This window comes from Esox lucius, chromosome 17 (assembly GCF_011004845.1).
Source record: "Esox lucius isolate fEsoLuc1 chromosome 17, fEsoLuc1.pri, whole genome shotgun sequence".
NCBI classification, from domain to species: Eukaryota; Metazoa; Chordata; class Actinopteri; order Esociformes; family Esocidae; genus Esox; species Esox lucius.
In genome coordinates, this window is record NC_047585.1 from 35796858 (window position 1) to 35823252 (window position 26395).

General features: G+C 40.1%; 1 protein-coding gene across 1 annotated transcript; it reads left to right on the top strand.

The window, feature by feature from the left end:
- The first annotated feature begins 2666 nt into the window (after nt 1–2666).
- Nucleotides 2667–23912, top strand: LOC105016803. The gene is made up of 6 exons (XM_010880876.3): nt 2667–2805; nt 7352–7418; nt 10412–10506; nt 22672–22821; nt 23032–23072; nt 23245–23912. Exons 1-6 carry the CDS (start codon nt 2739–2741, stop codon nt 23638–23640), a joined length of 816 nt encoding a protein of 271 aa, XP_010879178.2. The 5' UTR covers nt 2667–2738; the 3' UTR covers nt 23641–23912.
- The last annotated feature ends 2483 nt before the right edge of the window (nt 23913–26395 follow it).

Consider the following 26395-nt stretch of genomic DNA (forward strand, 5'->3'; position numbering starts at 1 on the left):
CATTGATGACATTTTCCCCACTGTGACTGTATATACATATCCTAACCAGAAGCCTTACAGTACAAATATCATCCTTAATGGACTGTCAGAGAGAGAAGGACACCAATCTGGTTGCCTTCAAGTAAGCTTACTAGGACGTCCAACCAGTGTAACGCAGAGAGACACAAAGACACAGAGCACATTGACCCTGGTGGTCTTTTTAGGAACATGAATAGAAGCGTGAGGGAAGTGGTGTGTGTGGGGGGGAGGGGGGGGTCACAAGCAGAAACAAACTGCCGTGTCGGGTTGGCGGCGACCTCTAGCAACACCATTACCCGAAGGACATTTCTGTAACAGTACTTCATTTAAAGATGTGTTCCTGTAAGTTGGCAAAGTAATTGCTCGTAAGTTGGAATAAAGTTACATTTAGAACAGTTGCCATGAGAGCATACAATTTGGTTTTGTTTGGAGTCAGAGTTTTCATTTTGGGGAATAAGCTGGCTGGTTAAACAAAGTAATCTTTTTTGATTAGGTCATGCTAATGTATATGGGCCACAAGGGTTCCCAGCTGGTCACTTCTGACTGAGCCATGTCAGACTCCTGGGGCTCAAATTCTCCAACTCGGTGGCATAGTTAGGTATTTATGACATTGCGCTAAACTTTTCTATTAATATATTGGAATTTGTTTGCAATGTAATTGTCTGGTGAGGTACTGGTGTTATCATATCATGTTATATGATGTGGTTTGACCCCAGGAAGAGTGGGCATTCTTCCTTTGTTACCCGATCGCTGCATTGTGCTACCAGAGTGTTTGACTGGATCAGAGTGCATGAGCATGGATGACAGATAGACTATGTGGTTACAGGCCTCATTAGTTTTCAATGAGCTGTTTAGCTGAGTGGCTGAGGCCAGGGAGATAGAAGACACCTGCTGCACTAACAGCTAGGCTTCCCATCATCAGAACCAATATCTGCAGATATCTGGGGTATTGGTAGGAATTTTATTCAAGATGAACTGTTTATTGAAAATATTCTGTGGATCCAAAATGGAAGGCTGGTGCAAGATTTGATTCAACAGGAGCTTTAATATACAGTGATACCAGTGATTAAGAACCTGAAAACCTTTCATTTGTATCAGGCTTCACTGGAGAGCTCACCGTATGTCTGTGAAAGACACTATAGTCTCTATGTACGTTTCATTCGGTGTGAGTTCATATGTTTGCGGAGAAGAAATTGAGCAGCTCTGGGAATATTTCATAAACTAGGGGAGTTTAATACGCCAACCTTTCCCACTGTTTCCACTGTTTGCTGTGCCGGTTTCATCTTTCATCTCCTCACAAAAAGGAACTGATTGAATTTAATAGCGGCATGTTGCCATGCTACCACAAATGTCCCTTATACATGAAGTTGCCTTTTGCATTTAGACCCTTCAGTCATACAGTGCAGTCTCCATTCACTTGTGTCGAATTCAAGAAGGGAGAGACAAAAAATGGGTAAGCCGTATCATTTACTGTGCTTTATTGGTCTACCCTGAGGATTATTACAAAGTAGTGCATTAATGCTATCTTAATATATTGGACTTCATATATCTTTCTCCCTGCAATTAAAATTGAATTGTTTCAGAATGAAAATGTTGCTGACGCTAACCCCCAAACATGCTGCAGCTCAATCTGGTTCTGATGTTATCAGCTTTGCTAACAAAGGCCTAACTTGCTAGCTGCCTCAGACAACACTTTTATAGAGACTGTACAGTATGTGCATTGAATATTGTCAGTAAATATATGGCTTAAGATTACATTATCTGTCATTTAAAGATCAAAGTTAGGCTTTACATGAGTGCTACTTCAGACCCGTGATAGCATTTTTCTCAGATATATACATTTTCTATCCTTTATTAACCAAAACATAAAGGGTGACAAACTTGCATTATTTTGGCTGTGTTGACTGTTACAATGTCAGTAAAATTTTGTATGGAGATATTGATTTAACAGTGAAACTTCCAGCTCTTAAATCTGTTGACATAATCCACTGCTAAGGGTTGAGTTATTCAGAGTTGTGCGGTGGTGGTACACGAAAAAACCCCACCACCGCTCCTGTAAATATTATGCAGCTGTATCTACCACATGTGTGAAAAGCAGAAACACATCCAAAACATTTACTTGAAGAATTACTATTTTAACAAAGGTGAACATTCATGAAAGCCACTGATGAATTTGGTTAAGACTTTTATCGTTTACAAAGCCCGCATGAGCTAACTCAGCTACAGCTACTGAATGTACTACAACATGCTGTAGATGAAACCAATAACCATGGCAGTTTTCTGATTATAAAAAAAAAAAGTACCACCATCAAGCAGACTGCAATGTAATTTTCCAACTATTACTGGGTTGTGTGTTTGCCCTACCTAGCTATCTCAAGAAGAATACATTAACTGTACATCTCTCTGGTTAAGAGTGTTGGCTAAATGACTCACCCTGACAGAACCAAATATAATTTTATAAAAGAAAACATTAGCTATACTTGTTAGAAAACCCAACGTCGTGGGTTATCAGAGCATCAACACAGTTTCCTCTCGTCAGAGCTGTTGATCAACCACAGGAGGCTGGCTTGTATTTTTTTCATCTATTTTTCTGTTAACTGCTAATGCTTTATAAGAATTACTGAAAATACAGTTTGTCAGTTTTTTTTAATCAGACAGACTAACCAGGTTTAAAGATCCCCAAAGGCAACTGGAACTGAAGTCTAAGACCTAGAAACTAGATGAAGTTCAGAATGAGAGTGTATTCTGTTTTTTTTGTTTGGATGCAGCTGTTTTTACATTTTGTAGGTAAGGCACTGGTTCCGAAAAGAGAATGCATAGAATTAAATGGCTCAAATGGCTAAAAGATCCTAATATCTATTTTTAAATGTATGAGACTAACATCTACATTCTCAAATGTGTGTGTGCATGTGGGGGGGGGGGGGGGGGGGGGGGGGGGTTAGTGTGTTTTTTATTTAGCACATTTTGCCATATAATTAATTATGAATCTTTTTCCCCAACAGATCAATACATTATTATTTCATTGCATTTAATCACAGCAATTTACATACAGACATAGGATCATACATTGCATTTGTCTTATATATTAATAGTGCTCGTATATAAATTACTTTACTAGCAAGATCGTGTCTAAAACCTGAAACAAAAAAAGATTTGTTTCTGTAAAGGTTGCCCTTAAAATCAGCTGTTGTGAACAAATCATTGGGTTTGGCTAAAAACAAATAGTTTCATTAGTAGATTCTTAAGAACTCTAGATTTTTTTTTCTATGACACACACAAGTTTCAGAAGATCTGTTTGGGGATTTGTTTTACAACCCCAAAAAAGTTGGGCCGCTGCGTAAATAGCAAATAAAAACAGAATGTAATGATGTGCAAATCATTTATTCCTGTATTTAATTTAATAGTACAAAGACAACATATCAAATGCTGAAACTGAGAAATGTCCATTTTGAATTTGATGCCAGCAAAACATTTCAAAAAAGTTGGAACAGGGGCTTGTTCACCTTTTCTTTTAACAATACTCTGTAAGAGTTTAGGAACTGAGGACATCAATTGCTGTAGTTTTGAAAGTGGAATGTATTCCCATTCTCGCTCGATGATTTCGGCTGCTCAACAGTTTTGGGTCTGGACAGCCGGAAGGAAGATTTAGCACATGGACTCTTTTACTACGAATCCATGCTGCTGTAAGATGTGCAGAATGTGGTTTGGTATGGTCTTGCTGAAATAAGCTGAAAAAGATGTCTAGATGGCAGCATATGTTGCTATAAAACTTGTTAATATTGTTCAGCATTAATGGTGCCTTCACAGATGTGCAAGTCAACCATGCCTTCACAGATGTGCAAGTCAACCATGCCTTCACAGATGTGCAAGTCAGCCATGCCATCACAGATGCTGGTGTTTGAACTGTGAACTGATAACAAGCCAGAGGGTCCCTCTCATCTTCAGCGCAGCATCCATGATTCCCAAATATTATTTCAGATTTTGATTTTACAGACCACAGGACAGGTTTTCACTTTGAAAGATTCTCTGAATCTTTTTATGATATTATGTACTGTAGATGATGAGATCCCAAAACTCTTTGCAATTTTATGTTGAGAGACGTTATTCTTAAATTGTTGCATGATTTGCCCACGCTGTCTTTCGCAGAGTGGTGAACCCCTCCCCATCTTTACTTCTGAATGACTCATCCTCTCTGAGATGTTCTTTTTATAACCTTTTCATGCTACTGACCTGTTGCCAATTCACCAAATTAGTTGTGAGATGTTCCATCAGGGTTTTTATTTTGCATTACACAACTTTTACAGTCTTTTGTCCCAGCTTTTTTGAAATGTGTTGCTGACATCAAATTCAAAAAGGACCAGAACAAATTGTATTCATTACAATTATGGGTTGGAGAATATGGAAATTAATTTCTGTCAATTGTAATGGGTAATGTACAGTTAGAGTTTTGCCTAATGTGAAAAGTGAAATTACTGTAACAGATTATGTTTAGGACTTCAAATAGGCATTTTGAAACCTGTGTATTTTGATGGCGAATGCAATTGTATTTCACAAAATATTTTGGATGACTATTATTTTGTGATAAAAGATGTTTACTAACCAAAAGAACACAAAATCAGTTGTTTTTTAATGTGAGATTTAATGGTTTACAAGTATAATCAGTTTGCCGTTTTGTACAAAGAGTTTTGTAACACTGCACCATACTTTTGTTAGTAGTTCCTAAGTGTTTTAAAAAAACTAATATAATACAAATTACCCACACTACTGTTCAAAAGTTTGGGGTCACTTAGAAATGTCCTTGTTTTAGAAAGAAAAGCACACTTTCTGCCCATAAAAATAATATAGAATCAATCAGAAGTACAGTGTAGACATTGTAAATGATGTAAATGACAATCATAGCTTGAAACTGATGATTTTTAATGGAGCATAGGTATGCCCATTATCAGCCACCATCAGTTCAGTGTTCCAATGGCACGTTGTGTTTGCCAATTCAGGTTAATCATTTAAAAATGCTATGTGATCATTAGAAAACCTTTTTATAATTATGTTAAAACAGCTGAAAACATTTGTGCTGATTAAAGAATCAATAAAACAATCTGTTAGACTAGTTATCTTGAGCTTCAACAATTGTGGGTTTGATTGCAGGTTCAAAATGACCAGAAACAAAGAACTTTCTTCTGAAAGTTGTTCGGAGAAATAAATACTTTTTCATGAATAATCCAAGAAACTGAAGCTCTCGTACAACGCTGTGTACTACTCCCTTCAAAAAAGGGTGAGAACCAGAATGGAAAGGCAAGTGGGAGTTCCCGGGTGCACAACTGAGCAAGATGACAAATACTTCAGAGTGTCTAGTTTGAGAAACAGAGGTCTCACAGGTCCTCATCTGGCAGCTTCAATAAATAAAACCTGCAAGAGTCGCTGTTAAGAATTGGCCCTGTTTATAATCTTTGCCTGTTAGTTAGTTACAGTAGCTAATAACACATACAGTATCTCACAAAAGTGAGTACACCCCTCACATTTGCCAGCGGTTTAGACATTAATGGCTGTGTGTTGTGTTATTTTGAGGGGACAGCAAATACACTGTTATACAAGCTGTACATTCACTACTTTACATTGTAACAAAGTGTCATTTCTTCAGTTTTGTCACATGAAAAGATATAATCAAATATTTCCAAAAATGTGAGGGGTGTACTCACTTTTGTGAGATATTGTATAACCATACAGAACACAAAGAGTTGTTAGCTCATGGCTAAGCTATATAAAATAGTCAGACTATTTGGCTAATGGCAGATAGAATAGTAGATAAAATAGGCCGGCCCCAGCGTCAACATGATCATACTTCAATTAAAGATTAAATGCATGTTTGCTATAATAAATACATTTTGCAATTCAGTATTAGTGTACTAGAATATCAACTGCGGATTTAAAATAGCCCATAAAATATTAGTCATCCCAAAAAGGGCACCTTAAGTTGAAAGGAATTGCTATGGACTAATAGACTATAACTATGGCCTATAGTGCTTAAAAAACTTGAGACTTGACTTGGACTTGCGTGCAGTGACTTGAGACTTGACTTAGTCTGAAGTAACTTAAAGACATGTCTGCAACCCGCAAAACACCAATATTAATGTCAACAGTGAAGAGGCACCACACCACTCTGGGTTATTAAAGTTAAACAAGAAACCAGGCAAGCCTAGTTCAGCCGGCCCACAATAAAAAGCGATAATCGTTGATGTCCTCCCTGGATTCGAACCCGGGTCTCCCATGTACAAGACTGTGTTGGCAAAGCATTTCAACATTAGATTATTAACAACACGCCGAGTTTCAATACTTCGCTAGACACCATTAAGCATTATGTTAAACTGAATAACGTTTCTTATTAAGTTTACCTCCACCATAAATAGCATCTATGAACTGTATGGCTTTTAACTGTATGGCTTTTACCACTGGGTGTTCAAACAGCTAATTAGCAATTTTTTGTCAAGTGAAAAGATGAGAGAATCGTGTAGCCAGCGAAGTGTTTGTCTAACCTGAACAAATCCTAATATCCAACAGAACTGTTTTATTTTAGGCTTCGTATAACATAGCTACTGAAGGTTGTAGCCAACAAAGATTTTGTCTGTCCTGAACAAAACCTGAGGCATAATGTGTTTTGACTGTGATGAGAGTCAAACACAGGACTAGTTGATACATTGTCCTCGTATTTAACCACTACGCTATTTAACAAGGGGTAGTCAGTCAGTCCCTCAGTCACTCAGTCAGTAAGAGACATTCACGGTTCTGGGCTGGATCCCCTTATGCAGTCCGGGAAAAATGCTAAAAAAAAACACTTCAACCTAAATGCAGACCTTTCAAGTATAGACCCAAAATCAAAAATAAATGCTTTCTTTCCCAAAGCTCTCTGAGGGCACTTTATTAATACAAAACCACAGCTCATGGCTGGAAAATAAATTAAATCAAGGAGTTAAATGCCAGGGGTTTTATAAAAGCACTTTGTGACAACTGCTGATGCAAAAAGAGCTTTATAAATACATTTGATTGATTGCTTGATTGAATTAAATCAAGCAGCCGGTGTTGAATATGAAAAGAACTGTCATGATGATTTGGCCAAGAATAAAGCTTGTAGCTTGACTACTGAGTTTCACCTGTTGCTTTTGAAAATCATCTCACAATCTTTTACTATATTCCAAAGTTTCCCTTATTGATCTTACAAAAATGAGAATGAATTAAAAGTCTTAATTACATGTAATGTACATATTCCTCAGGAAAATAACCAAACTATAACTTTTATAAACACCTCTCCCCTTCTACTCCTGGTTCCATGGAAAAATAGGCAAAGTGGAACCAACAGGAACCACGACAATGTCAGCCAACAGTCCAGGACCCAGCGGTGGAGAGAGGTTGTACTTGCTATTTTTAGATTTTTTTTACAACCCTGTTTCCAAAAATTGTGAGACGCTGTACAAAATGGAAATGTAAACAGAATGCAAAGATGTGCAGATAATTTAAACCCTATATTAAATGGGAAGTAGTACAAAGACAACATATCAAATGCTGAAACTGAACAATTTCATTGTTCCTTGAAAAATACAGTACATGCCCACTTTGAATTTGAGTAACATGTTTAAAAAAAAGCTGTGTCAGAGGAAACAAAAGACTGAAAAAAGTTAAACAGGTTCTACACACGCTTCAACAGCCAGCTATTAAACCTGAACAACAAGCCAGCTATTAAACCTGAACTCCCCCCAGAAGCCCCCCACCTCAGACTATCCACCACAGAAGTGTTGTTGGCACTGAGCAGGGTGAATGCACGTAAAGGCTACTGGTCCTGATGGTGTCCCCGGGCGTGTGCTCAGAACATGTGCTGGGCAGCTGGCCGAGGTCTTTACCGACATTTTCAACATGTCACTGAGACAGATGACACCATGGTGGTAGGCCTGATCAGTGACAATGATGAGTTAGCCTACAGGGAAGTGGTCATGCACCTGGCGGCATGGTGCGCTGGCAACAACCTGGCCCTCAACACAACGAAAACCAAATAACTCATTGTGGATTACAGGAAGCCCAGAGGCTGCAGTCACGCCCCAGTCCTCATCAATGGTACTGAGGTGGAGCATGTCCAGCTTCAAATTCCTGGGTGTCCACATCTCCGAGGACCTCTCCTGGACCCTCAACACCTCAGCTCTGGTCAAAACGGTGCAACAGTCCTCCAGGATCCCAAACTCTCTCACTCAGAGAACTCTGTGAACTCTGTGACTCATCACTTACCATAACCAACCCAACCTCTCATGTCTTTGTTGCACTACTCCTTTGTATTTCCCTGATACTGCTTTGCAAAGCCTGATAATGGAAGTTTTTCAGTTGTTGCAGGTCCGTGTCTACCTCAGGTACCTTACCGCTGCTATCCCTGCATTTCAGTTGCACATGCACCTTGTACATTCAATTGCTTCTTTGCACATCTACATTTTGCACACTTAGAATTGCCATTGTGCTTGCATTTGTACAGTTGTTACACACGTCTGCCTTGAGGGCATTAGTGCTGCTATCTCTGCATCCCGGATGCTCATGCTACCCTACTACATCCCTCCTTCATTTGCCTTGTTGGCACATCTAGAATGCCATTTAGAAATTGCCATTTGCACCCATACAACTATTTTCCCACTTGTAACATACACTATACCTAAAACTTGTGAACTTTCTGCCCTACTGCATTTGCCTTCATTGCGCATCTACATATTCCACTTGTAATGTACATATACTAAATACTTGTAAATACTTGTAACTATTCTGCCCTCTATTTGTACTTCTTGTTAAATACTAACTGCATTTCATTGTACTGTACAGGCACTGTTCAATGACACTAAAGTTGAATCTAATCTAAACTGGCAACAGGTGAATAACATGATTGGGTATGAATAGAGCATCCCAGAGAGGATGAATCTCTCAGAAATAAAGATGGGGAGGGGTTCACCACTCTGTAAAAGACTACACGGGCAAATAATGCAACAATTTAAGAAAAAATGTATCTGTGTAAAATTGCAAAGCGATTGGGGATCTCATAATCTACGCTGTATTATATCATTAAAAGATTCAGAGCATCCGGAATAATCTATGTATGCAAGGGACAAGGCCCGAAAACCAATATGTGATCTTTGGGCCATCAAGCGGCACTGCATTAAAAGCAGTCATGATTCTGTACGGGCTCAGAGCATGGGCTCAGAAACACCTCCCAAAACAACTGTCTGTGAAAACAGTTTTTCATTGCATCTACAAATGCAAGTTAAAGCTCTACCATGCAAAGAAGAAACCAGATATAAACAAGGCCCAGAAACACTGCTACCTTCTCTGGGCCCAAGCTCATTTAAGATGGACTGAGGTGATGTGGAAAACTGTCCTGTGGTCTGGCTAATCAACATTTTAAATAATTTTTGGGAAACATGGATGCCATGCTAAAAAGGAAAGGAACCATCAACGCACAGTTCAAAATCCAACATCTGTGATGTATGGGGGTGCATTAGTGCACATGGCATAGGTGATTTGCACATCTGGGAAGGCACCATTAATGCTGAACAATATATACAGATTTTGGAGCAAAATATGCTGCCATCCAGACAACATATTTTTCAGGGTAGGCCTTGATTTTTTCAGCAAGACAATGTCAAACCCCATTCTGCATATTTTACAACAGCATGGCTCCGTAGTAAAAGAGCCCGGATGCTAAACTGGCCTGCCTGCAGTCCTGACCTGTCACCCATTGAAAACAATTGGCACATTATGAAATGAAAAATACGACAAAGGTGACCCCGAACTGTTGAGCAGCTGAAATCCTACATCAAGCAAGAATGGTAAAACATTTCACTTTCATAACTACAGCAATTCAAAGCAGTCTCCTCAGTTCCCAAATGCTTTCAGAGTAGTGTTAAAAGAAGAGGTGATCCAACACATTGCTAACCATGCCCCTGTCCCAACTTTGAAACCTTTTTGCTGGCACCAGCAATATTTATATTTTTTACGGTAAGATCTATCTGGTTTAACATTTGATATGTTGTCTTTTTACTATGTTCAATTAAATATATGGATGAAATTATTTGCACATCATTGTATTCTGATTTTATAATTATTATTTTACACAGCATCCCAACATTTCTGGAAACGTGGTTGACGATAAACAGAATACGATCAGGTCACATTAGCTGTCATATGATACAGCTGTAGGTTTTCTATTATGACTATGTCCATTTTGAAAGCCAGGAAAGAATCCAAATTGAAAACGTGTGCATGTAATGCATTGATGTAAATTACACATACAGAGTATGTGCACAAACTGAAATTACAAAAACCAATTACATGTAAAGATTCAGTCTTTCCTTACTGACCAAAGATTCTTTTTCAGAATGTATGTATCTATCCTGGTGATCATAGTAGCAGCCACTGTCATACTCACCATCCTGATCTTTGGCATTGTGATGCTGGTTTTGAAGAGAAGAGGTGAGTATGAAGAATGATCATTAAAATGTTTGCCCTTAATTTCCAATTTCTAAGGTAAATGAAAACATCAGGTTGATGAGGTACCATACCATGGTTTTGATGAGGTAATTAGTGTGTTGAAATTAGTGTGTAAAAACACATTGAACACAATATTTTTAAAGCAATATTTCATTTTTTTTAAATAATATTAGACCTCATTTTCCACATATGTTTTGTGTTGAAGCATAATCCAGATATTTGCTAAGATTTATTTGGCAGTCTATTTGCATGCACATGTCATAATAAGCAGTGACTGAATCCCAAAATGACTTTTTATGTTCACTGTATCATGCTTACTGCCGTCTCCACTTAATCAGTAAGCAGAATAACACTGGCAAGATGCCACCAGTGAAAAAGCCAGTCCTTCTTTTTCAAACACTGTAATACAAAACAGGGTACTTTTCAGACACACACACACAAAAGGCTTTTGAAAACTACCCCTGGTTTTTGTGATGTAAAAGAATGAGACATAGATAAATCATGTCAGAACGTTTTCCACTTTTAATGTGACCTATAATGTGAACAATTCAATTGAAAAACAAACTGAAATCTTAAAGGGGGAAAAATTAAAACCTTACAATAATCTGGTTGCATAAGTGTGCACACCCTCTTATAACTGGGGATGTGGCTGTGTTCCGAATTAACCAATCACATTCAAACTCATGTTAAATAGAAGTCATTACACACCTGCTATCAATTAAAGTGACTCTGATTAATCACAAATAAAGTTAATCTGTTCTTGTAGGATTTTCCTGACATTTTCTTAGTTGCATCTCAGAGCAAAAGCCATGGTCTGCAGAGAGCTTCCAAAGCATCAGAGGGATCTCATTGTTGAAAGATATCAGTCAGGAGAAGGGTACAAAAGAATTTCCAAAGCATTAGATATACCATGGAACACAGTGAAGACAGCCATCATCAAGTGTAGAAAATATGGCACAACAGAGACATACCAAGAACTGGACGTCCCTCCAAACTTGATGAAAAAACGAGAAGAAAACTGACCAGGGAGGCTTCCAAGAGGTCTACAGCAACAATAAAGGAACTGCAGGAATTTCTGGCAAGTACTGGCTGTGTGCTACATGTGAAAACAATCTCCCGTATTCTTCATATGAATGGGCTATGGGGTAAGGTGGCAAGACGGAAGCCTTTGCTTACAAAGAAAAACATCCAAGCCCGGCTCAAGTTTTAAAAAACAAACATCAAGTCTCCCAAAAGCATGTGGGAAAATGTGTTCAGATGAAACCAAGGTTGACATTTTTGGCCATAATTCCAAAAGGTATATTTGGTGTAAAATCAACACTGCACATCACCCAAAGGACACCATACCCACAGTGAAGCATGGTGGTGGCAGCATCATGCTTTGGGGCTGTTTTTCTTCAGCTGGAACCCCGGCCATAGTCAGGGTGAAGGGAATTATGAACAGTTCCAAATTCCAGGCAATTTTGGCACAAAACTTTCAGGCGCCTGATAGAAAGCTGAAGACGAAGTTCACCTTTCAGCACGACAACGATCTAAAGCACACATCCAAATCCACAAAAGCATAGCTTCACCAGAAGAAGATTAACATTTTGAAATGGATCAGCCAGAGCCCAGACCTGAATCCAATTAAACATCTGTGGGGTGATCTGAAGAGGGCTGTGCACAGGAGATGTCCTCGCAATCTTACAGATTTAGTGCGCTTTTGCAAAGAAGAGTGGCCAAATATTGCCACGTCAAGATGTGCCATGCTAATAGACTCCTACCCAAAAAGACTGTGTGCTGTAATAAAATTAAACGTGCTTCAAAAAGGATTAGTTTAAGGGTGTGCACACTTATGCAACCAGGTTATTGTGAGTTTTATTTTTTATTTTTTAAGATTTCTCTTTTGCTTTTCAATTGAATTGTTCTTTGTCTCATTCTTTTACATCACAAGAACCTGGCATTTTAACAGGGGTGTGTAGATTTTTTATATCCACTGTATCTCTTGCTTTTTTTACACAGGCTGCGTGGCTACACATACAGAAGTATGGATTAAATGGTGTAGTAAAATAGTGTCAACATTGTACTATACTTGAGAATCAGGCTTTGTGGAATTTTGAAGTTGTTGCTAAACAAGACTAGCACTATGTGGATCGTAAACAAAGGCGTGGGAAGCGTGGCTTCAATATCTAGCTTTTTCCTTGCTAACGTACGGTCACTGGCGAACAAAATGGACGAAATACGAATGAGAATCATCTGATTAAAATCGATTATAGATCGAGACTTTTGGACTAGAAGGTTCTAGCTGACATTTTTGTCAAACATGAGTAAGTCATATATAATTCATCTTTAGTTGGTTCTTCATATTTTTGTTAAGTTCGATTTTTGAAAAAAGTAAATTTTAAACAATTTAAAAACTAGAAAGTTCTATCTGCATGAAGCCATTCTACTTAGGCACACTTGCTATCAATCAAAAGCTTGTGTATAATGTACACATGAAAAAACAGCAGGTAACCGGCACGCCACGATCTGATGCAAGGGGGATACATCAAAAATAAGATGTATGAAGTCAAGACAAAGAAAGTTCAGGCCCACATTAATTCCTTCCCTGCAGTGGAATCCCATTACTGCCGTGCTAAAACTCAGAGACATTACCTTGACTCAACACTAAATGTGGCTAAGATGTATGACCTATACACAGCTCAATGTATTGGGGATGGGGATACACTTGTTAAAGCATCATTCTATAGGTACATATTCAATACAAAGCTCAATCTTAGTGAGGCCTATGGAGGCGCATGTGAGGCCTATGGAGCAGCTGCCAAACAAGGCTTAGTAAGTCAGGAGCATGAGACAGCTCACAAGAAGCATATGCTTTAAAAAACTGCAATGTGTAAAGGGCACAAGAGACAGAGATGACAAAGAGCAGATTACTCTTTCTTTTGATTTGGATAATGTTATTTCATGTCCACATGCAGAAATCAGTTCTTCTACGAAAGAAAGCTGAATATACACAACCTTACAGCTCACTGCTCAGTTACCAGAAAAGGGTACTGTGCTGTGTGGACAGAGACCCTGTCAGGAAGAGGTGGAAATGACATTGCAAGTGCCCTGGTAAAGATCTTGGAGAGGGTGGTGAAAGACCACCCAGAAGCAAAAGAAATAGTAACATGGAGTGACAGTTGTGTGCCACAAAACCGTAACTCAATTATGTCCTTTACAGTGGCGGACTTTCTGACCAAAATCACAAACTTGAAAAGGTTACCATGAAATTCTCAACTCCAGGCCATTCAGCTGTCCAATAAGTGGACAATATGCACAGCAACATTGAAAAAGCAATGGCCGCTGCTGAATTCTTTTCACCTATATCTTTCATCCGCATCCTTCTCAAAGCAAACCGAAAGCACCCATACACTGTCTTTCAAATGAGAGACAGATTTTAAAGATTTCCAATTTTGCCCGAAAAACTTTCAATACAAACAGATCCCGTTTGCTCAAGTGGCCCAATTTGTCCTCACCCAATGCCCATTCAGCCTGCATTACTCCACTGCTTATGGGCAGCCCCCTGTTCCAGTCGATATCAGGGGTCAAAAAGCACAAACAAGAGGTGTCCACCAAAAAAGTATTTAGTCAGCCACCAATTGTGCAAGTTCTCCCACTTAAAAAGATGAGAGAGGCCTGTAATTTTCATCACAGGTACACTTCAACTATGAGAGACAAAATGAGAAAATCACATTTTGGATTTTTAATGAATCTATTGGTAAATTATGGTGGAAAATAAGTATTTGGTCAATAACAAAAGTTAATCTCAATACTTTGTTATATACCCTTTGTTGGCAATGACAGAGGTCAAACGTTTTCTGTAAGTCTTCACAAGGTTTTCACACACTGTTGCTGGTATTTTGGCCCATTCCTCCATGCAGATCTCCTCTAGAGCAATGATGTTTTGGGGCTGTCGCTGGGCAACACAGACTTTCAACTCCCTCCAAAGATTTTTTATGGGGTTGAGAACCGGTTGACTGGCTAGGCCACTCCAGGACATTGAAATGTTTCACACGAAGCCACTCCTTTGTTGCCCGGGCGGTGTGTTTGGGATCATTGTCATGCTGAAAGACCCAGCCACGTTTCATCTTCAATGCCCTTGCTGATGGAAGGAGGTTTTCACTCAAAATCTCACAATACATGGCCCCATTCATTCTTTCCTTTACACGGATCAGTCATCCTGGTCCCTTTGCAGAAAAACAGCCCCAAAGCATGATATTTCCACCCCCATGCTTCACAGTAGGTATGGTTTTCTTTGGATGCAACTCAGCATTCTTTCTCCTCCAAACACGACGAGTTGAGTTTTTACCAAAAAGTTCTATTTTGGTTTGATCTGACCATATGACATTCTCCCAATCCTCTTCTGGATCATCCAAATGCTCTCTAGCAAACCTCAGATGTGCCTGTACTGGCTTAAGCAGGGGGACATGTCTGGCACTGCAGGATTTGAGTCCCTGGCGGCGTTGTGTGTTACTGATGGTAGCCTTTGTTACTTTGGTCCCACCTCTATGCAGGTCTTTCACTAGGTCCCCCCGTGTGGTTCTGGGATTTTTGCTCACCGTTCTTGACCCCAGGGGGTGAGATCTCGCGTGGAGCCCCGAGGGAGGTTATCAGTGTTCTTCTATGTCTTCCATTTTCTTATAATTGCTACCACAGCTGATTTTTTCACACCAAGCTGCAAACAGGTGCCATTAATACAGGTAACGAGTGGAGGACAGAAGAGCCTCTTAAAGAAGAAGTTACAGGTCTGTGAGAGCCAGAAATCTTGCTTGTTTGTAGGTGACCAAATACTTAGTTTACAGTGGAATTTACCAATAAATTCATAAAAAATCCTACAATGTGATTTTCTGGATTTGTTTTTCTCATTTTGTCTCTCATAGTTGAAGTGTACCTATGATGAAAATTACAGGTCCCTCTCATCTTTTTAAATGGGAGAACTTGCACAATTGGTGGCTGACTAAATACTTTTTTGCCCCACGGTATATACATAATTTTACCATCAAATTACATTTCTGTAATGTATTTCATGATGTGTTGCGACTCCATTTTGGTAAAATAGTGTTATTCTATCATTTATGTATTGAAATATAAATGTCTGATTCAGTAATGTCAGATAGAACCTTACTGCTCAATCTAGATTGAGACATTTCAGAGCCATAATGTTCTATCTGCGATTGCACCCACCTAATAAAACTGGTTTACTAATGTCTCAGGATTTTGATACTCTGCACTTTAAGTATCTTTAAAGTGATGATATTAATGGGTTATGTAAGAAGTATTCATTTAAAAAAAGGTCTGAGGTCTCGGATGTGAAAACTTTGATGATCAGTATCTCAGAACTATGCTTTGCGCAGATAGAACCTTCTAGTCCCTAGGTCTCGAGAATGCAACGTCATGATTTTCTCAGAAACATGGCTTAACCACAACAAACCTGACAAATGTAATTGAGCTGGAAGGGTCCACAGTCTACAGAGCTGATCGGAGAGCAGAGGACTCTGGTAAGACCATAGGAAGTGGACTGTGCATTTATGTAAACAAAACAATTGTGTACAAACATTAACTACTCAACCAATCTGGAGTACCTGATGATTAGGAGCAGGCCTTTTTACTTGCCTCTGGAGTTTACATCTATTGTTGTTATTGCAGTATGTATACCCCTGATGCTAATGCTAAACTAGCAATAAAACGACTGCAGACTGCCATTAGCAAACAGCACACAGAACACCTGGATAGTGTTTTTGTGTTGCAGGGGATTTCAGCCATTCAAATCTGAAAACAGTTTTTCCCAAATTCCACCTAAATATCTCCTGCCCCACCAGACGACGCAATTCGCTAGACCGTGTGTGCACAAACATTCTGGAGGCTTACAAAGCCATTCCCCTTCCCCACCCGGGACAATCTGATCACCTTTCACTGTTCCTACTCCCCAAGTATTTACCCCTCATTAAACATCTGAAAGCATCACTGCTAAAGCACCAGTTTTAACACACAGACTGGAGTTTCGTCACTCAGGCCACACTTGACTCCCATAATGGACATTGAAACAAATGCTTCCTCCACTCTGGATTTCATCAACATCTACACTCACCTAAAGGATTATTAGTAACACCATACTAATACTGTGTTTGACCCCCCTTCGCCTTCAGAACTGCCTTAATTCTACGTGGCATTGATTCAACAAGGTGCTGAAAGCATTTAAAAAAATGTTTGGCCCATATTGATGGGATAGCATCTTGCAGTTGATGGAAATTTGTGGGATGCACATCCAGGACACGAAGCTCCCGTTCCACCACATCCCAAAGATGCTCTATTGGGTTGAGATCTGGTGACTGTGGGGGCCATTTCAGTACAGTGAACTCATTGTCATGTTCAAGAAACCAATTTGAAATGATTCGAGCTTTGTGACATGGTGCATTATCCTGCTGGAAGTAGCCATCAGAGGATGGGTACATGGTGGTCATAAAGGGATGGACATGGTCAGAAACAATTCTCAGGTAGGCCGTGGCATTTAAACGATGCCCAATTGGCACTAAGGGGCCGAAAGTGTGCCAAGAAAACATCCCCCACACCACCACCACCAGCCTGCACAGTAGTATCAAAGCATGATGGATCCATGTTCTCATTCTGTTTATGCCAAATTCTGTCTCTACCATCTGAATGTCTCAACAGAAATCGAGACTCATCAGACCAGGCAACATTCTTCTCGTGTAAATTGTAGCCTCTTTTTCCTATTTGTAGTGGAGATGAGTGGTACCCAGTGGGGTCTTCTGCTGTTGTAGCCCATCTGCCTCAAGGTTGTGCGTGTTGTGGCTTCACAAATGCTTTGCTGCATACCTCGGTTGTAACGAGTGGTTATTTCAGTCAAAGTTGCTCTTCTATCAGCTTGAATCAGTCAGCCCATTCTCCTCTTACCTCTAGCATCAACAAGGCATTTTCGCCCACAGGACTGCCGCATACTGGATGTTTTTTCCTTTTCACACCATTCTTTGTAAACCCTAGAAATGGTTGTGCGTGAAAATCCCAGTAACTGAGCAGATTGTTAAATACTCAGACCGGCCCGTCAGGCACCAACAACCATGCCACGCTCAAAATTGCTTAAATCACCTTTCTTTCCCATTCTGACATTCAGTTTGGAGTTCAGGAGATTGTCTTGACCAGGACCACACCCCTAAGTGCATTGAAGCAACTGCCATGTGATTGGTTGATTAGATGATTGCATCAATGAGAAATTGAACAGGTGTTCTTAATAATCCTTTAGGTGAGTGTACATCAACAATTTTTGTTGATGCAGAATGCTTTCAAATTTCAGAATTCAATATGAATTAAATCATCCTTAATTGTGATCTAAACTGGGACTGGCTTTCAGGAACCTCAGATTGTTTTAAATAACTGTGTGACTCCTTAAACCTTGTGCATCTTATTAATGCACCAACAAAGCCAAATCCTAAGGCACAACATAAATCTACCCTACTTGATTTAATTATAACAAATACTCTTACAAATGCACGTCAACTGGCATATTTTGTAATGATTGTATAATTTATTGTGTTAGGAATACAAAAATACCCAATATATTTTAAAGGTTTTAGGATCAGCAGTAGGGACAATCCCTGGTTCACAGACAGTCTTTCAGAGCTAATTCATTTAAGAAATACATCGTGGGCCCAAGCTAGATGTTCAAACTCCTCTGCTGATTGGACTATTTTTAGAGCTCTAAGGAACAAGTGCGCCTTGATGATCAGAAATCCAAATCAGAGTTTTATTTAAAATCAATTACAGGGAACCTGTATAACCCCTCAAAATATTGGAAAATAATAAAATATTTGTCGAGTACACATGTTTCTTCAAGGCTCCCTGAACACATTCTGGTTGGCTCAGATGAAATAAAGGATAACATTGTCATGGTCAGTCAGGTAAATAAACAATGTATCTGTGCTGGGTCTGTATTTGACAGCTGAAACATAAATATATCTTTCCCATGTTCGGCAACTGCAACTGATGGAAATCTGGATTTGTTTGATTTTAAACCTATTTCAGTTGCTCAAGTTTGAAAGCTCTAAAAGACATTGACCTCAAAAAGTGAGCAGGTCCAGACAATCTGGATGCTCATCTCTTAAAGTTGGCAGCAGAAAATAGAGTCTATTGCTCACATTTTTTATTTGAGTTTTATGTCAAATTCAACACCTAAAATTTGGAAAGCTGCGTATGTTGTCCTCTTACTTAAAGGTGACGACCCCTCAGAGCTCCAGAGTCCTGGCTAAGATAATTGAATCCCAGTTTAATTTACAGTTAAAACAGTTTCTAATTGGTAATAACATTTTTAATTATTTTCATTTATTTATTTATTTTTTATTGTGGATTTATTGTATTTCATGTTGTATATGTTGCATTTCAATATGTTTTTTATTCTTTTTATACGGCTGCTATCTTGGCCAGGTCTCTCTTGTAAAATATTTGATCTCAATGGGACTTCCTGGTAAAATAGGTAAATAAATAATAATGTCACCATGCATTGTCACCACTCCAAACCCCTACCCATGTGGCAGGGCATCCAAGCCATCACAGATTACCAAAGAACTGCCAAAGAACCCTACTCCCACAGCTAGCAACATCTCCTTCACCGAGTTAAACAGACAGGGACAGAAAAGATCCAGCTGAACTCCCTACAGACGAGCCCCCTCCCACCCCCAGACTATCCACCGCAGATGTGTTGTCTGCACTGAGCAGGGTGAATGCACGCAAGGCTGCTGGTCCTGATGTCGTCCCTGGTCGTGTGCTCAGAGCATGTGCTGGGCAGCTGGCCGAGGTCTTTAATGACATTGTCACTGGCCCAGGGGGTTGTTCCAATGTGCTTTAAGACCACAACCATTGTGCCAGTGCTGAAGCAGTTGACCGCGTCTAGCCTGAATGACTTTCGACCTGTCCCACTCTCCCCCACGTTCATGAAGTGCTTCAAAAGACTATTTCTTGCCCACCTTAAGTCCTGCCTCCTCCCAAAACTGGATCCTTACCAGATTGCCTACCGGTCGAACAGGCCTGCAGAGGATGCCATCTCCACAGCTTTACACTCTGCCCTGACCCACCTGGACAAACCTAACACCTATGTGAGAATGCCATTCATAGATTTTAGCTCAACATTCAACACGGTCATCCCCTCTAGGCCGGTCAACAAACTCCATGACCTAGGGATTAGCCCTTCTCTCTGTAACTGGACTTTGGACTTCCTAACCAACACCCACGACTACGTTCCTGTACACAGTTCCACCATTGTCAAGTTTGCAGATGACACCACGGTGGTGGGCAGGATCAGTGATAATGACGAATCTACAGGGAGGGGGTCAAGTGCCTGGCAGCATGATGCGCTATCAACAACCTGGCCCTTAATGCAAAGAAGACCAAGGAGCTCATTACGGATTACAGCAAGTCTAAAGGCTGCAGTCACGCCCCAGTTCTCATCGATGGCACTGAGGTGGAGTGTGTATTAAGCATCTAATTCCTGGGTGTCCACTACTCCGAGAACCTCTCCTGGACCCTCAACATCTCAACCCTGTTCAAAATGGTGCAGCAGCTCCTGTACTTTTTGAGGAGGCTGAAGAAGGCCCACCTGTCCTTCCAGATTCACGTGAAATTCTACTGCTGCACAATTGAGAGAATTTGGACAAATTGTGCCATAGTGTGGTTTGGCGGATGCTCCGCAGCCAACCAGATGGCCCTATAACAGGTGATGAAAATCACCCAGCACATCACTGGTGGCCAGTTCTCAGCCATCGTAGACCTGCAGCACAAGCGGTGTCTGCACAGGGTGTGTGGCATAATCAAAGACCCTGCACATCCATGCCACAAATTGTTTGCCCTCCTACCATGAAGCAGGCTGTACAGGTCTCTTCGTTCCCGCACCAGCAGGCTCAGTCTTTTTCCCATCCACTGTAACCCTGCTGAACTCTGTGACCCATCACTAACAACACCCACCCACCCACCGCTTAGTATTGCCTCTCAGGGACCTTGTTGCACAACTCCCTTGTTCTACTTGTCTGCCTCGGAAACCTCATTGCTGCTATCCCTTTAATTCAGTTGCACAGACTACCTTACATCTCTTACTTGCTCAATTGTACAGTCCGAATTGTAATTTGTACTTGCATTTGCCTCATCGCACAACTCTACATTCTCACTTGTACATACATATACTTAATACTTGTACATTTTCTGCCTTCCCCTATTTTCCTTCATTGCTCATTTAGAATTGCCATTTGCACTGTATTTACCTTCATTGCACATCTATATGTTCCACTTGTAACATACATTATGCTTAATACATTTCCTGCCCTCTTTTATTTGCACTTCTGGTTAGATACTAACTGCATTTCGTTGTACTGTCCTTGTACTGTTCAGTAACAATAAAGTTGAATCTAATCTGAATGTGATCTAATCTGACGTCTTGAAGTAGCGCCACAGACTGTCCAGGAGCTCACTTATGCCCTGATCCAGGTCTGGGAGGAGATTCAATTAATCATTCAATCAATCAAATGTATTTATAAAGCCCTTTTTACATCAGCAGTTGTTACAAAGTGCTTTTACAAAACACCCAGCCTGGATCCCCAAGAAGCAAGACACAACAATGTTGAAGCACAGTGGCTAGGAAAAAACACCTAAGAGGGGCTGAAATTTAAGAAGAAACCTAGACAGGAACAAGGCTCAGTGGGGAAACCAGTCCTCTTCTGGCTGTGCCGCATGAACATTTTAAGAGTACAAGTTGTAATAATTAATAAATGCTTTTGGGGTGTGTCCGGAGTCTATAAATCCTAAGCCAGGTCAGAAGCATGACCAGATGGACAAGGACAGTGACAACTGGGTTGAGGGGGGGTGGTTATCAGACTGGCAGCTGGAATTATCAGGTATCATATTGATCTTCCACACGGCCATGAGGACTTTGGACAGTGGCAGCAACGAGTCTTTAGAGCCTGGTACTTGGGAGGTGTGGGCCAAGACCTCATGTCCTCCTAAGTTTGAACGGAGCAGGAGAACATTTTTAGAGTGCATTCTTCAGGTTTACAAGGTTTTACAGTGGAGAAGGATAACTGACCCTACTGCCCTGGCACATTAATATAGCAGCATAAAACATTGGGGGTGAGACAGGAGGGTCCAGTGACACTGTGACCATATCCGGGGAAGGCCCCGGACAGGACCCTACAGGCAGGAAGTCAATCCACCCGCATTGCCAAGCATCAACCAAAGGGACACCAACCAATCGCAACCATCCAGAAATATTGCCATCAGAGTACACCCCAAATGCACAATGGGCGCAACAGATAACAACAATAAACCAGTGACTTCGCCCCTGAATGGCATTGGAGAGAGGGCATCCCAGTGGCGATGAGAGCCCACCTGGCAAGACAGCATGGGTGGACAGATTCCCCAGGTCACCATCCGCCGTCTCATCAAGGAGCATGCCCAGACCTTGTCAGGAGTGCATACAGGCACATGGGGTCAACACACACTACTGAGTCACATTATGAGTTGCCATGATGAAATTCACATAATTTGGAACAGCATGTGATATCGATTGTCTACTTAGATTTTCGATGTTTGAATCCAGCCCTCAGTCGCTTGGTGATTTTGATTTCCATTGACTGATGTCATGTCATTTGGTTTATAAAAATAAGATTTTGATCTTTATTTTGTTCATTAATACATGATGTGTTCCCTTAAGTTTTTTTTGCAGTATATTGTTTTACCTTTCCCAAGATTTTTTCCTCAACACAATCCTGTTTCTGAGCTCTGTGGACAATTCTTTTGAACATATGGCCAGGTTTTTGCTCTGACATATATTGTCAACTGTGTGACTTTCTATGGACAGGTGTGTGCCTTTCCAAATCATGTACAAGCAATTGAATTTACCACAGATGGTGGCCGCAGGATGGTAGAGAACAACAACATTGGCTGAAACAGCAACTGAATCCACAACAAAGAAAGAGAAAGGAAATAGGACTTGCCTTAATATTTCAATGACTAAATATCAATATATCAATCTAAATTATATATGATATAGATATCAAGTTTACTTTTAAATGTAAAAACTTTCCATAATATTTCCTGTCCCTAATAAAAACAAGCTCTCTTGTCTGCTAGTAACTCCAACCACATTGAACCAAAGTGAAGCCAACTTCCAAGTAGGATTCTCCAGGAACAATCCAACTTGCATGGACCATGGCAATAAATTTGACCTGGGAACTGCATTTTCTATGTACCATCAACACTATCATCTCACCAGTGCTGCAGGTAAACATATGTCTCTCCTGTTTGTAAAATTCCCATTTGATTACATTCCTGTTACATTCCCATATCAATCCCTGGAGAAATAATTGGAGTAACAGATAAAACAAAGAAATTAATGACAGCTGGACCACTAATTTAGTAAACTGTTGAGGGAAATGTCTACATTTCTAAATGTATAAACGTCCAAACGTCTAAATATCTAAATTGTTTTAGGTGTTGTCAGCGAGACTTCCTCAACTAGCTCTGATGACTCGGTGAGTGACCTCCCAGGAAGTTGAATGCGTTTCTCTGCCTTCAGTCACAGCCAAAACAATTTGACGCTCAAAATCAAACAGCATTACTGTAGTTATGTTAAACTGGAGAACATCATGTCAGTCTCTTTCATATTACACACATAAAGTTAACACATCCTTGTGACTTTTCCAGTCAGACAACTTCGCCTTTGGTCCCAATGTCAGAGCCCGTGGCCAAGACAAAGATTACATCAACGTTTGCCCTGAAGCATCTCTGAGGGGTAGCTATCAAAACGTCCTGGGAGCGATGTGCAACGGTCGACAGAACAGCCCTGGAGACGACTATGAAAATGTGAAGGAGCAGCTAAGAGAGGAGGAGGAACATGCTGGATTTGACCATGTGAAGACAGAAGAGGCTCCGACCAGGATAGACAGCCCAGCAGAAGACAGAGAGAGTGGTGAGAGAGATACAGGAGATGACTTGCCAGACAGGGACGATGGGGGAGACGGTGATGATGATGATGATGATGATGATAGCTTTGTTAACTACACGACTGTGGTGATCAAACACCAAAACAAGATCTACTGACCCTGAAGAGGGAAGCGACCAGAATCTCTCAGCATGGTGTCATCAAAAAAATACATGACGATTTTATAGAGTTTCCTGTTGGGTTAAATGTGTATATAAACCCACTATAGATCTACAATCATGGTCAAATGTATATAATTGTTGTATCCACTACAGTCTGTTACTGTTTTTCATTGATTAATAACATATTATTAAAAAGTGTTATAATGTAAGCGTACCCAACAGTTCTTGCCCTAGTAGAACAGGCAGACACATGAATATTCAATATCAATAAGGCCAAATTTTCAATACCAAAAATACAATAACGATGACATCATCTTGTTGAGAGGATCTAAAGGACAGTAAGGTGAATGGTCTGGCAACAAGTTATTGCGCTTGAGCAGAAGCAGACTGTCTCTCCTTGGCAACGTCAATGATGCCTCTGCATGGGCGATCACACAATAGCCTGAATGGAGAGAACCCTTGTAGAGCCTGGCCTCTCTTGGTTCTAGAGCTTGGCCTCTCTTGGTTCTAGAGCTTGGCCGCTCTTGGTTCTAGAGCCTGGCCTCTCTTGGTTCTAGAGCCTGGCCTCTCTTGTTTCTAGAGCCTGGCCTCTCTTGGTTCTAGAGCCTGGCCTCTCTTGGTTCTACCAATTCACATGTAGCAAGGTGCATTTCTTCTGGCCAGATGCTCTAATGACTGTGGGTCTCCAACAAGCTCATATACTGTATGTAGGTGTGATGGTTGGGTGTCCACATACTTTTGAACATATAGAGTATATTTGATATAGGACAACTAATGGCTTTGAAAGGACATTTGGTTAGTGCAAGTTCATAAGGGGCTGGAAAAAAAATGTCATGCACATATCCATTGATTCCTCCCCACTACCCTCTCTTACCTTATCTGTCCTTACATGTGAATTGTTACAGTGAAAAACAGCAACTTTCTCTCCCGTTTATTCAATATCATAGTAGCCTTTCTGGTCTGGTCAGTGGTTTGGTAGATGATTCTGTAATGAGATAATATCTCTTTCTCTGGAATTGTTTGTAACATGGTCATCAGGCTATTATGTTTTTGTCTCATTGTACTTCTTGTTTTGAATAATATTATTTTGTCATTTAGGCCGCATGCTTTGCTTAATGTGATAATTAATTTACAGTGTTAATTGAAAGTCAGTCCATTTTCTTTATGATTCCCTTGTCAGTTTCATTTGTGTTATGATTGATATTACTTGTTTGCATCACTCCTTAAAACCATCGGGTTAGATAATGTTGAATAGACACAGTGAATATGTCCTATGAATATAGTGTCATGTGGGTCCCATTACAATTTCACACTTTTTTTGAATATTGTCCAATACACACAAAAGTGTGTGCCCCCCCCCCCCTCCCCCCAAATACAAATATCATAAAAATATATACATTCAGCCAAGGTCAACAGTTACACCATCCATGTCATCAGAGTAACAGCCAATGAAATGGAATCATAAAAATCACACACAAAATAGGGATAATTCATTGTTTCTATTTCATACATTTAAGAAAATTATCTTTCTGCATTTGGCTTGGATCAAAGGGCGCACAAAAGGCCTCCTGGGTAGCACAGTGGCCTATGGCTTTCTCTCATTGCAGCAAACCAACCACTACATTCTACTTCTGAGACTTGAATGTGTTATTAGCTGACAAGTGGCTTGGAAGTGTCACCTGGGGTGCGGGGAGGCATCGTCAGTAGGGTTTTGCTGGTCTCATTGTGCTTCAGTCACTTGCTCAGGTGGCCCAAGCATCTGCAAAGCTATCTGAAATTGTCAAGTGAGTAAGCGCTCCCCTCACATATCAAAGGAATGGCTTATCGTGCTTGCCCATGAGGAAGACATGCAGTGATCTTAATTTTTCCCTGACATGTGGAATTATTATGTCAAAATTGGTAAAGGGATAAAAAGGGGGTAAACGTTTTTTATTCTAATCAAATATAAAACATTTGACCAACTCCTTGGTTAACACTGTCTGTCTTTAAAATTGAACACAGCAAAAAGAAAGATTTGGATTAATAAACCCAGCTACAATAGAATTGTAAGTTTGAGTTTGTAAATGAAATGTTAAGCAAAATTGCTGTACATTTGTATATTTTCCAACTATATTATAGACAGACTTGGTAAATGAGCAAAATGAGCTGGATTATTATTATTTCTTGTGTATACAGCTCCGGAACAAATTCAAAGACCATTGCACCTTTTTCTTTCCTTTCCAAAAAAGTCAAAAAGGGTTAAAATGAATAGACCACTGAGAATGGTACACATCTGTTCCTCACTCAAAACTTTCCTTTTCAACTTTTTTGGAAAGGAAAGAAAAAGGTACAGTGATCTCTTAATTTGTTCTGGAGATGTACTCTTGATGTTTCAGTCAAAATATTTACACAAATTAAAGAAAAACTAATGGAAGAAAAAAAGTATTCACATCATGACATAAAACAAATATGTTTCTCAAATATGTGTGCCACATCTATTGGCAGCTCTTCATTTAATATGTTCTGCAACCTCTCTTTTTTAAGATAACAGCTCTTCTCCTATAATGTATAATGAGTTTGGAGAACACATAGAAAGGGATAAGAGACCTTTCTCCACACAGAATCTCTCCAGAATCTACAGATTCCCGAGGTCCACGTTTGTGGAATCTCCTCTTCACCTCATCCCACCAGTTCACTTTCAGTCAGGGGACAAGGAGAGCCATGGCAAAACCATGAATCCGTTGTAAGAACTCTTTCAGTGTGAACTTTGAGG